The sequence below is a fragment of the Leuciscus leuciscus genome (assembly GCF_965113295.1).
Source record: "Leuciscus leuciscus genome assembly, chromosome: 2".
Lineage (NCBI taxonomy): Eukaryota > Metazoa > Chordata > Actinopteri > Cypriniformes > Leuciscidae > Leuciscus > Leuciscus leuciscus.
In genome coordinates, this window is record NC_138726.1 from 62,151,608 (window position 1) to 62,164,456 (window position 12,849).

Sequence of the window (12,849 nt, forward strand, 5' to 3'; positions counted from 1 at the left end):
TTTTTTGTAATGCACCTTTCTTAAAGTGCTACAAATAATAGAAAGTGTATAATAGCAAAAATCACAGTAATAATTACACATTAAAATCTTGACTCAAAAAATGTCTTGAAGTTCCTTAAAACAATCGAAAGAATGAGCATTCCTAACAGAAGCTGGTACCCAGCTAACAGGGAACATTCTCATAACTTTTACTAACGTTCTGTCAAGGTTCTCTTAAAGTTATGAACAAATGTTCTTCCAGTAACATTAAAATATTTTTTTGTTTAAACCGTATCTGGTCTTTATATAGGAAAAGTGGTTTGGAGAATGGATGGAGTTACAATAAACAAAGAGAGAATCCTTTACGATTTAATTTAATATCAGGCTTCTTATTTGAAAAGGAGGTGAAGTAAACAGGTGGTGCTGTTCAGATTCACATGATACAGTATAATCAGACATTCATTAGTGACCATGCAGGATATGATCAGTGTAAACAGGATTTAATTTCCATGTTTGCATAACTTCCTGCTGATTTCAGTTTCTTTTTTTTTAAATGAAAGCATGTTTTATCAATTAAAATAAAAATGTAAATAAAGAAATTATTTCAAACAGACATTTAAAACTATTTAATTAGGCTAAAAAAAAAGAAAAAAAGAAAAGAAAAAAAGGTTCAATTAAGTTTTATATAAAACTCAAGAGTTCTTGACTTAATGACAAAGAACCCTTTATGCCCAAAAGGTTCTATATAAGGAGAAATGTCTTTAATGATTGCATAGATTGTAATGTAACTTTAACTTTCACACAGTGAAGCGCCTGACAGGACAGTTCTTATGAAGTGTAAGAAAATAATACATTGGTTGATACTTTATATGCATTCAAACTTTCATAGTGCATACAAAATTGCCAAATGCATTACTTTATGAAATTTCTAATCAAGTAAACAATGTGAATGATTTATGCATTATTATGTCTTTAATTCATTTTTGAGGAGGCACTGCCTCGCTTATTGTGCCCTGACTCTTTTCAAAAGAACAAGATGATCAGAGAAACCATGAAGGATTGTGTTGCTATCAGTATGTTTTCCTATCAGGGATATCACCAGAGAAATAATATTTAGAAAAAGCAGCGATCTTTCAGAGAAACAATATGCCTTCATCACACTTCTGTGTTTGAAAAGCAGAAGCTTCAAATAATAGCACAAAGAAACTTCCGCTGCAGCCTGTATCAACGGCTGTGCATACGGGATTGTTGTGATTTATTTATGTCAAATTCATCACAGATCCTTCTTCTAAAGACACCAACCTCAGTTTACAGTCATTAATTGAGCATTGTGAAACAAAGAAAAATTGCGTCATGATATTCCGATGCATTTTTCGTGATTTAAAGGGGACTCATACTGTATGTGCATGTGCAGTACTTCAGAGTCTGATTACCTTATTGTATTACAGAACTGCAAGAATACAATACAAACAACAGATCACATTAAAGAGCATTAGAATGAGACAAAGCTTAAAATATTAATTACAACTGAAGTCTATTTTGGGGAGAGTAAATTAAAGGTTTGGATGACATTAGATGTTCTTACTGAGCGAAGACGACTTGAGGCCTGCCTGATGTTTTATTGGAAATAATGATTTGGTTTGAAGTCATCATTATGGTGATGTACCTGTGACTGGACACATTTGACAGAATTTGTTTCTGATGATCTGACAATTATTGATCTAAAGACTTCTGCTTAAATGCTTTAAATTAGTTTTGTTGACAAATTGTGATTGCCTACAATGAACCATGTAAACTTTTTTTTATCTTATTTATTTAGTTCATCCTCAACTTTGAAAACTGGGTCATTCCTACTAGAACCCATATTGAATTATGAGTAATATAACTAACCCACAATTATTATACAGTATATGTAATGATATTACTGGTTTGAGTGGAGGTTCATTGTTATTGTGTCTCTAGGTGCTGCACTAACTTCTACAATACATTTTTGTTTTTAGAATTAAAAACTTTTAATTAGAATTAAACATGTTTTCCTGAGAATATTTTCTGTCAGCACTTTCCATCCTGTTAGTGTTTTGTGAAACCCCTTTACCATAAGTGAGAAATCAGCAGTAAGTCTCATCAATTTGTGTTGTTAGTTGCTTTGTGTTTCTTGAAAACATTAATCTTGCTTGATCAAGCATGATCATAGCATCATTTCAAAAGATGTCCTCATGTAAACGCACTTACTGCTGCCGTTTATAGAGTTGTGACTATTGCTTTGTTTAATTTCAGAAATTTTTAACCGTAATTACAATATTGGAAGTGGAAATTTTATAAGGCCTTTTGTTCTATTGACCTTTTAGAGGATTTTGGAGATGAACAGTTTGGCCCAGTAGAGATCATAATGACCATGAAGGAGACAGAGAGACACAGTCAAAACAATGAATTTATTGAAGACAAATTATTTATCCACAATGCTAAAAAAAGAGAGAGAAAGATTACAAATGTGTTTGAGACATGAACTAAATTAAACAGTCACTAGTAATTACAGGCACACGCAAAACCAATTTAACCCAAACAGGCTCAGAAAGGTTAGGATTAGCAAGATCATGTCTTCATAACTATAAACCTTATGTTACCTTATACCTTATGAATTTAGCAATTGTAAGTAAAAATTTAAGTAAATCTGAATAACTACATTTAGTACCATGGCCACTAAAAATGAGTACACTAAAAAGTAACGTAACTCAAATAATTTGAAGAAACCAATTAAAAAACAATATATGAGTAATCCACTAAAAACGCATGCATACATGTGTAACTATCACTGCACTATTGCTTTTCAAATTAAGAAGCATGCAGCTTAATCAATAACAGATCCCACATTAACATAATAACAGATAATAATCCTGCGCAAAAATACACAAAATAACTCTCCTTATACAATCTGTGGCAAAGAATTCTGTGAAAACATATTTCTCTGTTTGTATGATTAATTGTGTCCAACATGTGTTGAAATGTCATTGTTATTAAAGATGAAGAAAATTGAGGATATACGTTTAATATTGAAACTGATCAATTATATAAAAATAAAAAATGTGTCCTTAAATATGTTAATTGAAATGTAACAAAAACATGAAGCATATTTTAAACATACAATTTGTTTGTGCGATGCAAAATGTTCATGAAAATGGATATGAGAATGAATATTACGAGTACATTTTAGGTAAAATTAACTGTTGGATTTTTAGCCATTTAGTTTGGTCTATGTCCAAATCAAGCAATCACTGAAAGATTTTTTTGTCATGATTGCTAGTGGAGAAATGGGTGGATCCAAATGCAGCAACACAGTACTCAGGGCAGTCCAAATCATCGTCATCCATGCAAGCGTCTAAGTTATAATAATCAGAATCGTAGTCGCCCATGCCAGTGTCGAAAACCATTTAATCCGTCAGAATAACAATAAAACAAAACAAGCAAGAACAAAAGCAAGAACAAAAGCAAGAACAAAAGCAAGAACAAAAGCAAGAACAAAAGCAAGAACAAAAGCAAGAACAAAAGCAAGAACAAAAGCAAGAACAAAAGCAAGAACAAAAGCAAGAACAAAAGCAAGAACAAAAGCAAGAACAAAAGCAAGAACAAAAGCAAGAACAAAAGCAAGAACAAAAGCAAGAACAAAAGCAAGAACAAAAGCAAGAACAAAAGCAAGAACAAAAGCAAGAACAAAAGCAAGAACAAAAGCAAGAACAAAAGCAAGAACAAAAGCAAGAACAAAAGCAAGAACAAAAGCAAGAACAGACTAGAAACAGACCTTAGTGTAGACGAATGACCTACAATAATGACTCCGTGACATGAACTAACACAACAGGGTATTTATGCACAGACACTAACAACATAAATGGAAACAGCTGGGTGTAATCGCAAGTGATGGGAACAAACAAGGAATCATGGGAAATGTGGTTCCAGGAAGAATGGAGACTGGAAGGAAGGGACCTCTAGTGACACCCAGTGGAACACAACAGACACTGTGACATTTTTAGATTGTATGTTTAATAATGCTGTGTCAAACATTGTATTTTTGCAGTGGTTGAACATTGGAATTTTAAACATTTTAAAACAGGAAAACTTCAAAAAAGCAAAGAAATGCAAAAAGACTAATGCATGTTCACAGAGGAAAACAATGGAAAACCTGCTCAGACAGACACAAACACACTTTTCAATAGCCACTTATTTATATACACAGCAGTAGCTGAATTTTCCCAAACTTGACTATCAAAATGTTGCTTTTTGTTTCAGTTCTTGAAATGGAAATATCCATTTCATCCCGTGCTGTTACATTATTGGTTATCGAATCGCTATAGATGATGCAATGAGACAGCGGCCCGAACGAATGCAAATCGATTCAGACAGTATTGCAAATGCGCTAGACCAAATTACTGGAGAGAAACGACCAATTTACAGTAATGGATAATTCACTAATGATTGGCATCGCTGAATCAGTCAATGGAAATATAATGGAAGACATAATAACTGCTCAAATTTTCGCAATTTCGCAAAGGAGTACGAATGTTCGAATGTTCTATAAACTATAAATGGAGATATTGAATTTGCAACAGCAGTTTTATGTATTTCATTCATAATGAAGAATTCTATTGAAGCTTCTTACAAACATTAGAATGCAGTTGTTCTGCCTTTCTAACAACCTCTTTTGCATTCTCATAGTTCGCTTTGGCTGCCATCTTAATGGCGTCACACACAGAATCAGCTTCTTCTGCTGCTTTGTATCCAGTGATTCCTCCTCCGACAGCTCCTGCAAGACCTGCAGTTCCTAATATGACGCCTGCAGCGATTCCTCTACCAGCTGCTACTCCTGCCTCCACCTCTCCTGCTGCTAATCCAGGGACAGTTGTGGCTATTTCTTTAAATGATTTTGCCAATTTAGCCGCTTTCAGTAAAGCCACGACAGATGCCACTGCGACGCCGATGCCCAGTAAAGCACCAACCAGAGTCCCTGTAGCCACTCCTGCAAACCTTATGAGATATTTATTATGAACCTTCTTCTTCGCTGCCTCTCGCTTCTTCTCTGGAGTCAAAAGAATAGTGTCCATACCATTAATCTCGTCTTGAATGTCTTCCTCTACACTTGACATCAGCTCATTGGTGTAGCAGCCGTTCTCTTTCACCATCTTGTCGATGGTCTCCAGCATATGTATCACATGAACCCTGTTGTTCCCTAATTGATAGTCATTCCAGTGTTTATTGTCAATGACGTGACAGCGGCCTCCACATTTATCAACAAGCTCCTGCAGTTTTGGACTCTTCTTCACAAATTCCTTGATGCTTTGACCATCTAGATCTTCACCATGAGTGAATAAAACCACTCCACGTTTAAAGGTATCCTCTCCACAACATTTAACAATTTTATCCAGAATCTGTATTTCCTGTTCTGTGTACCTTTGAACTTTTAGAATGATGACAAAGGCATCAACAGCAGGAGTATAATCAATAATGGATCTAATGATCTTAGATTTGATGACTTCCTCATCAAGACGTGTGTCAAAGATTCCAGGTGTGTCGATAACTGTGACTGTTCTTCCATCAACCATCGCAACTCCTGATTTATATTCAGCTGTTAAAGATTCAGGTGAAGATTTAGTTTTGAAGATTTGTTCACTGAGAATTGTATTTCCACTGCTGCTTTTGCCATCTCCTGTTTTTCCAAGAAGAACTATTTTTCTTGCAGGTTTAGACTCTATTTGAAAAAGACACACTGGTAAGTAAAAAGTCTTTTGAATACTGTTAAAAAACCTATAGCATGTTAATGCATATTAAACAGATTTGATTGTAGCCTGTTTTAATTAACACTGTTCTTACCTTTCATTATGCGTGTACAGTGCTGAGCTGCATATCTGCAATTTCAGAAATAATATTCAGGATAATATTGTTATATTATTGTTGTTTTTCTAAATTGCTTAAAATCAAGTCAAATATCCTAGAAAGCATACAAATCTCAAAACTATAAACACTATTTTATACTATATTATATTTCACACAGGTTGCAAACACAAATTCAGCACGCTGCTCATGGGGCTTAAAGTGATTTAAAAGGAAAGTTCTTGATTAATGTCATTGAAGGATTGAAACATGCATTGTCTGAAGAAAAAAAAAGCCATACAAATAAACATGAACTGAATTATGAGTCTTTTGAAACTGGAGTCTAAAGTATACAATAGGCCTGTAATGTTTTAGAATGCAGTAAAATGCATTGGATAGTAAGATTTCAACAACAACAAAAATCAATGAAGAAAACAAATATATTTAATGTCACTGCAAGTATTAATGCAATTCTCAAAAGGAGGAACTTCTTACTGTTATGTGGTTTATAGGTACACACCATAACCTTTATAGGAGGCTCAACACAAGGATCACCACAGTATGTCCATTGAACCCACGGCTTTAATGATCCCCCCTTCAACAACCACCTACACAAGGTTCCTACCCCAGGAGTTAACCTGATACTACATATACTTATTGGCTTCATCACTGTCTCCTCTCCACCAGTAAGCTGGTGTGTGGTGGGCGTTCTGGCGCAATATGGCTGCCGTCGCATCATCCAGGTGGATGCTGCACATTGGTGGTGGTTGAGGAGATTCCCCCATCTATGTAAAGCACTTTGAGGTCTCAGAAAAAGCGCTATATAAATGTAACGAATTATAATTATTAATTACATCCCCCTTTCTAAGCAAAGGATAAACCATGTGCAGATGCAGAAACAGAAATAACATTAAGAGCATTTCTAAACTTTAACAGAAGGCTCTTCCGATTACTTATACTGAAAATATACCCATACCATCACTAAAATGACGATCAAGATCAGTAACAGCCGTAACACACATTTATGGTTCTTTTTTTTTTTTTTTCATACAGTTTGGCTGTGAAGTACTATGAACATGTGCTTCTGTAAACACTTTATCAACAACATAAATTGGCGACAATCAACTACTCCCTGCCCTCCCCCATAACTCAGGTGCCACTCCTAAGAACGAACAAAGTCTTTCAAGTAAGACGGAGGATTCCTTATTCGGGCTGGGAAACGTCTTTCACACACAGGAGACTGCTGACTGGCTACACACTGTGCTCCGGGTGTGACAGGAGTGTGTGTGTCCTCAGGAACTGTGCTCTCGGGTGCTGGTTCAATTAAGTTAGCAGGTTCTCCAGGAGCCACAGGGGTCGGTGAAAGATGGTGTCTGTTCCTTCGCAGAGCGCCCCCGGGCGTCTCAATGATGTATGACCTCGGCGTGCCGGCAGTAGACACCACCATGCCTCTTTCCACTGTATCTTTGACCCACACATGATCACCGGGTTGAAGGTACGGCATGTTGCGTGCTCTGTGCCTTTGGTCATAATTCTGTCGCAGTTTTTGTCTGTACCTTTGCTCTGTCCTTTTCAGGTTATCCATGTCTGCGCACCCTGGGTTGAGCTTGGATGGAATGACAGGAACTGGCGTTCTTATTTTCCTCCCCATCAGAAGTTCAGTGGGACTGTATCCATTCGCCAGGGGAGCAGCTCGATAGGCCATCAGGGCGAGATAAGGGTCGCTGGATTTCTTGAGGAGACTTTTGATTGTCCTCACAGCACGCTCCGCCTCCCCGTTGCTCTGTGGGAAATGGGGACTGGATGTCACATGACTAAAACCCCAATCCTGTGCGAACTGTCTGAAAATCTCAGATGCAAACTGTGGGCCATTGTCTGAGCGGACCACTTCAGGTATACCATGACGAGCAAAGATAGACTTGACGTGATCAATCACAGCTCCAGATGTTGTAGATGTCAGTTTGGCTACTTCAAAATATCTGGAGAAATAGTCCACGATGACCAGGTATTGTTTGTTGTCTATCTGGAATAAATCCGCTCCTACAGTGGACCATGGTCTTGGCGGAAACTCAGTAGACATCATCTTTTCTTTGAAATGTACTCTTTCACGGCTACACACATCACATTTCTCTATCATGTTTGTCAGCTCTCTGCTGAGCCCTGGCCACCACACTGAATGCTTAGCTCGCTCTCTGCATTTTGTTATTCCCAGATGGCCCTCGTGCAGCTTGGACAGAATGTCCGCCCTAAGTGATGCTGGGATGACTATTCTGCTGCCATACAACAGTAGACCATCTTGGATTGTGAGCTCACCTGAAAATTGCAGATATGGCTGAAACACTCTGTTAATTGAGAATTTATCTGGCCATCCTTCGACACAGAATTTCTTCAAGTGCTTGAGTGTGGAGTCGTCGTCCTGGTGTCTCTGAATTTCTCTTAACCTCTTTTCTGTAGCTGGGAGATTCGCTACAACAGAGTCAACATAGAGGTTGATTTCCTCCTCCTGCAATCCTTCTTCAGTGTGACTGACAGGAGCTCGGGACAGCACATCCGCAGTAGCAATGTCTTTGCCAGCCACATGTGATATGGTGTAGGCAAACCGCATTAATCGCATGCGCAGACGCTGTATGCGTGGAGAAAGTTAATCTAAGCTCTTTGAGCCTAGTAGAGGAATCAGGGGCTTGTGGTCGGTTTCAATGTGAAAACTCTTCCCAATGAGGAACTCTGCGAACCTCTCGCAGGCCCATGTTGATGCTAGCGCCTCCTTCTCGATCTGGGTGTATCGCTGCTCAGTGCTGCTGAGGGCTCTCGAGGCATACACCACAGGTTTCCACTCTGTGTCTGTGTGCCGCTGGAGAAGAACGGCGCCCATCCCATATGAGGAAGAGTCGGCGGAGACAAGCGTTTCAGCATTAGGGTCATACAATGCGAGCCCTGGGGGTGTCGTCAGATCTTCTTTTATGTTATCGAAGGCCTGTTGTTGTTGCGGCCCCCAGGCCCACATACTGGACTTTTTCAGCAGGTCTCTGAGTGGTCATGTTTTCTCAGCCAAGTGAGGCAGGAACTTCCCCAGGTGATTTGTCATCCCCAGGAAGCGTCTCACCTCGCTGACGTTACTTGGTGCTGACATAGCTTTTACAGCGCTCACTTTAACAGGGTCAGCACTGACGCCTGATGCCTTGCGCTTTTGGAAATGTTCTGGTGCTGACGAGATCCCAAAGCACAGGCGATTGTAACAATACCGTCCGAACGGAGTTATGAAAGTGGTCAGCAGAGTTGACTCCTTGGACAGTGGAATCTGCCAAAAGCCTGCGTTGGCGTCTAGCTTTGAAAACACTTTGGCCCCAGCGAGCTGTCCTAAAGTGTGTTCAACTGAGGGGAGGGGGTGCTTCTCTCTCATAACTGATTTGTTCAGCTGTGTGAGATCGGTGCATATTCTCACCTTGCCCGTGCGTTTCGGCACCACCACCATAGGCGCACACCATTCAGTGGGTCCCTCCACTTTTGAGATAACTCCCTGCTGCTCCATACGGTCCAGCTCCTCTCTAACTTTTGGCAGGAGTGGGAGGGAGATGCGCCTGGGAGTTGAGAGGGAGAAAGGCTGAGCGCCTGGTTTCAGTACTATGTTGTACTCGCCCTCCATTTTACCTAGTCCACAGAAAAGCTTAGGGAACTCCCTTTTTACTGTCTCTTTGGAGTCCAGGCTGACGTTATTTATTCTGGCGGCCAACTGCAGTGCCACTGCAGCAAGCCCGCCTAGCAGTGGTGTGCACAGCCCCTCCACAACGTAAATTTCCTCTTTAGTACTTTTACTGTTCTTACTGAGAGTGGCTGTGAACTTGCCCTTCACATTCAGACGAGTCCCTCCTGGCCCCAGCAGAACCCTCGTTGACTTCTCCAGCCTGCTGAACTGGCCCTGGTTATACAGCATTTCAGATATAGCAGTGATGTCTGCGCCAGTGTCAATTTTAAAGCGTGCATTGAGATTATCCACCTGTATGTCTGTCATCCATGGGCTGTCATTTGCGTCCGCTGACAGTGAACCCAGAAATGCAACTTCCTCACCAGTGTCCTTAACCACTGTAGCTACATGCATTTCACACATCCTTTTGGTTTTGCACACTCTGGCGTAATGTCCTTTTTTTCTGCAGTTATTGCATATTACCTCTTTAGCTGGACATTGTTGTTGGCTATGCCATCTTGAGTCACCACATCTGCTGCATTGTGCCTGTCTTTCCTTCAGTTTTTTTTTCTGTTTGCTTGTATTGTGGCTTGGGTTGTTTTGTGCGTGCGCCGTTACGCTGTCAAGCTGAGCGTTATTAATATCTGCTTTGAAGTTCATTTTTAGCATTTCTTGTTGCTTCTTCACCTGCTCGCTTTGTCGAGCTCTGTTAATTGCTTTCTCTAGAGTCAGTTCGGGATCGAGTTGTAGCTGTTCTGACAAGCGTTTATCTCTCAGACCCACAACAAGTCTATCTCTCACCATTTCGTCATGCAGAGCCCCGTATCCGCAGTGCTCCGCTAGACAGTGCAGCGCTGTGTGAAAGCTGTCAGCCGACTCGCCCATTTCTTGCTGCCTCTGGTTAAACTTTGCCCTCTCGAAGATCACATTTCTGCGTGTTACAAAGTGAGCATCCAGCTTTCTCTTAACTGTGTCGTACTCACTCGCTTCCTCTGGGCTGAGGTGCAGGGAAACCAGTATATCCTCCGCCTCCTCCCCCATTGTGTAAATCAGTGCATTCACTTGATTTTCGTCCGCTTGTGTCTCCAATCCAGATGCAATGCGGAATCTGTCGAAGCGTTTAATCCATTTTGTCCAGTCTTCGGCTTTAAATGTGAACTTATCTGGTGGGGAAACTTGAAACTGATTCATTTTGCCGTCCGTGAGCTCGCTAGCATTAGCGTTAGCCCCCAAACTTTCGGTAATCGGCAGAGAGAAAACAAATAAACAACTAGCCTGTTCGACGTCCGTTAATATCACGTTTTTGCTTCTGACACCATGTTATGTGGTTTATAGGTACACACCATAACCTTTATAGGAGGCTCAACACAAGGATCACCACAGTATGTCCATTGAACCCACGGCTTTAATGATCCCCCCTTCAACAACCACCTACACAAGGTTCCTACCCCAGTAGTTAACCTGATACTACACTTACCTCTCAGTAGACATGTCTGAACATTTTCTGTTGCTGTTGCCCATAGTCCAATAGTCCCAGTCCTGGCTGTCTGTGCCACACACACACAACAAATATATTTATTTATCTTTGCTCTATTGACATTTTATAGAGAATAAAATAAGTCACAACCGGAGGCCAGAGTTTCTCTCTCAAACACATACAGACAAAACTTATTTATACAGCCTCAGGTCCAAATAAGTTTTTTATTTTTTTTATTATTTTTTTATGTACACAATTGTAATGCAAATAGGTAGATCCAAAACTCAGAGGTTGTGTGAGATTATATGACAATCCATTCCATGTGATATATATGTGATTTATGCATTTTTATGCATTTTTGCACATCTTTCGCAGCTCTCTGCTGGAAATCCAGAGTTCTCGCGAGAGCAGTTTTAATTTGCTCAGCAAGTTTACTCTGGCATTGAGTAATGATGCTCATTATGCCCTTGTAGCCGAGCTGCACCAATCACATCGGTGTATCTGATATAGGCGGGCCAGAGGCAAGCTAAAGAGATGACAAAGCGCTAGTGACAGCGCAATCACGACAGTGATTGGTCGTAGTGTTATCCAATTGCGTGCAGTGAGATTGTCAAATGCATGCTTGGTGCCGCCCCTCGAGTTGGCCGATTTTCATTACTCAATGCCAGACCCTTAAAGGGTCATGACACCCTAAACCAAAATTTCTGAGATTTTAACAGAGGTATGTGTGTTGAACACCATTGAAGACAATGTTAGCATCTGTTAGATTTAATAGTAGAGGGAAAATGGTTAAATTTTTGTTTTTATACGCTATTTTCGTCTTCTGGGTTTAAAATCTTCATCGTGTCCACGTCACAGGCTGTGACGTCACAGAGCACTATAGTACTTTGATGACTCATCGGTGTCTCATAATTATTAATGAGACTGAGTTTTTTATCCAATGAGAAGACACTGCCTCTTAATTATTCATGACACCACGTGGATCTTTCCAATGACAGACATGTCAAACTATGATATCGCGTAGTAGATGAGAGAGGTAATGATGGGACGCGCGTTTGTTTTAGTGGTGCAAAATTTCCAGTGCATCTTTGGTAAATGGACTGCATTTATATAGCGCTTTCACAGACCTATGGCCACCAAAGCACTTTACATAGCCTCACATTCACCGAAAGCATTCACATGTCAGCCAAACAAGGCGCCATCCAGCTCGTCAGGAGTAGCTGGGGTTAGGTGTCTTGCTCATGGACACCTCGACACTTGGTCAAGTGGAACCGGGGATTGAACCACCAACCTTCTGGTTTGTATACAACCTACATGAACCACTGAGCTACTGCCGCCCCACTGTGCCATCTTTCCCCGCGATGCTGCCAGGACTAGACTCCAGCCATCAACCACAGACACATCTAAACAATGTGTGTGTAGCAACCACTCAAATGGAGAATGGTGGACTTCGGTCTTGTACAGCAATGCAGGTTTCGTCTTGCGAGTGATGCGGTCCCGAGGACTATTCTATCGCTTCAGAGGTGTGTATGTGTGTGTGTCTAAAATGTAACCCTGACCGTTTTACTTGCCTTTTGTTAAATAATCACTCGTTATTAAAATGTAGATATTTCGATAATACCTCAATTGTATGGAACGTATGATTAATTTGTGCAAATTTCTATGTCACTGTCCATCTTTATTATGTGGGTTTAGGGGGCACGTAGATCTAGGCTATGTTTTTTTTAGGCGGAATAATTTTCAAATATATGCATTTATAGTGTGTATATAAACAAATATATATTTTATAATGACATAATTATATATATACATGTGAATTTATATGTTTTAAATAAAAGTATAATTACTGTAG

The 12,849-nt window shown here is 39.9% G+C and overlaps 1 protein-coding gene across 8 annotated transcripts in view; it reads right to left on the bottom strand.

Moving 5' to 3' along the window:
* Positions 1-2,397: 2,397 nt before the first annotated feature.
* The window catches only part of LOC309492464 (GTPase IMAP family member 7-like), a 46,996-nt gene continuing 36,544 nt past the window's right edge, over positions 2,398-12,849 (bottom strand). For 4 of the 8 annotated variants that reach the window (XM_082161459.1, XM_082161460.1, XM_082161461.1 and 1 more), the window contains 3 exons: positions 10,998-11,067; positions 5,839-5,873; positions 2,398-5,716 (listed from right to left, as the gene is read on the bottom strand). In XM_082161459.1, the coding sequence (XP_082017585.1) occupies positions 4,614-5,716; positions 5,839-5,873; positions 10,998-11,067 (1,208 nt within the window). In that variant the 3' untranslated portion in view covers positions 2,398-4,613. Of the gene's footprint in view, positions 5,717-5,838; positions 5,874-10,981; positions 11,068-12,849 lie in introns of all 8 variants that reach the window. The other 4 variants (XM_082161462.1, XM_082161463.1, XM_082161458.1 and 1 more) reach the window with 2 other exon arrangements.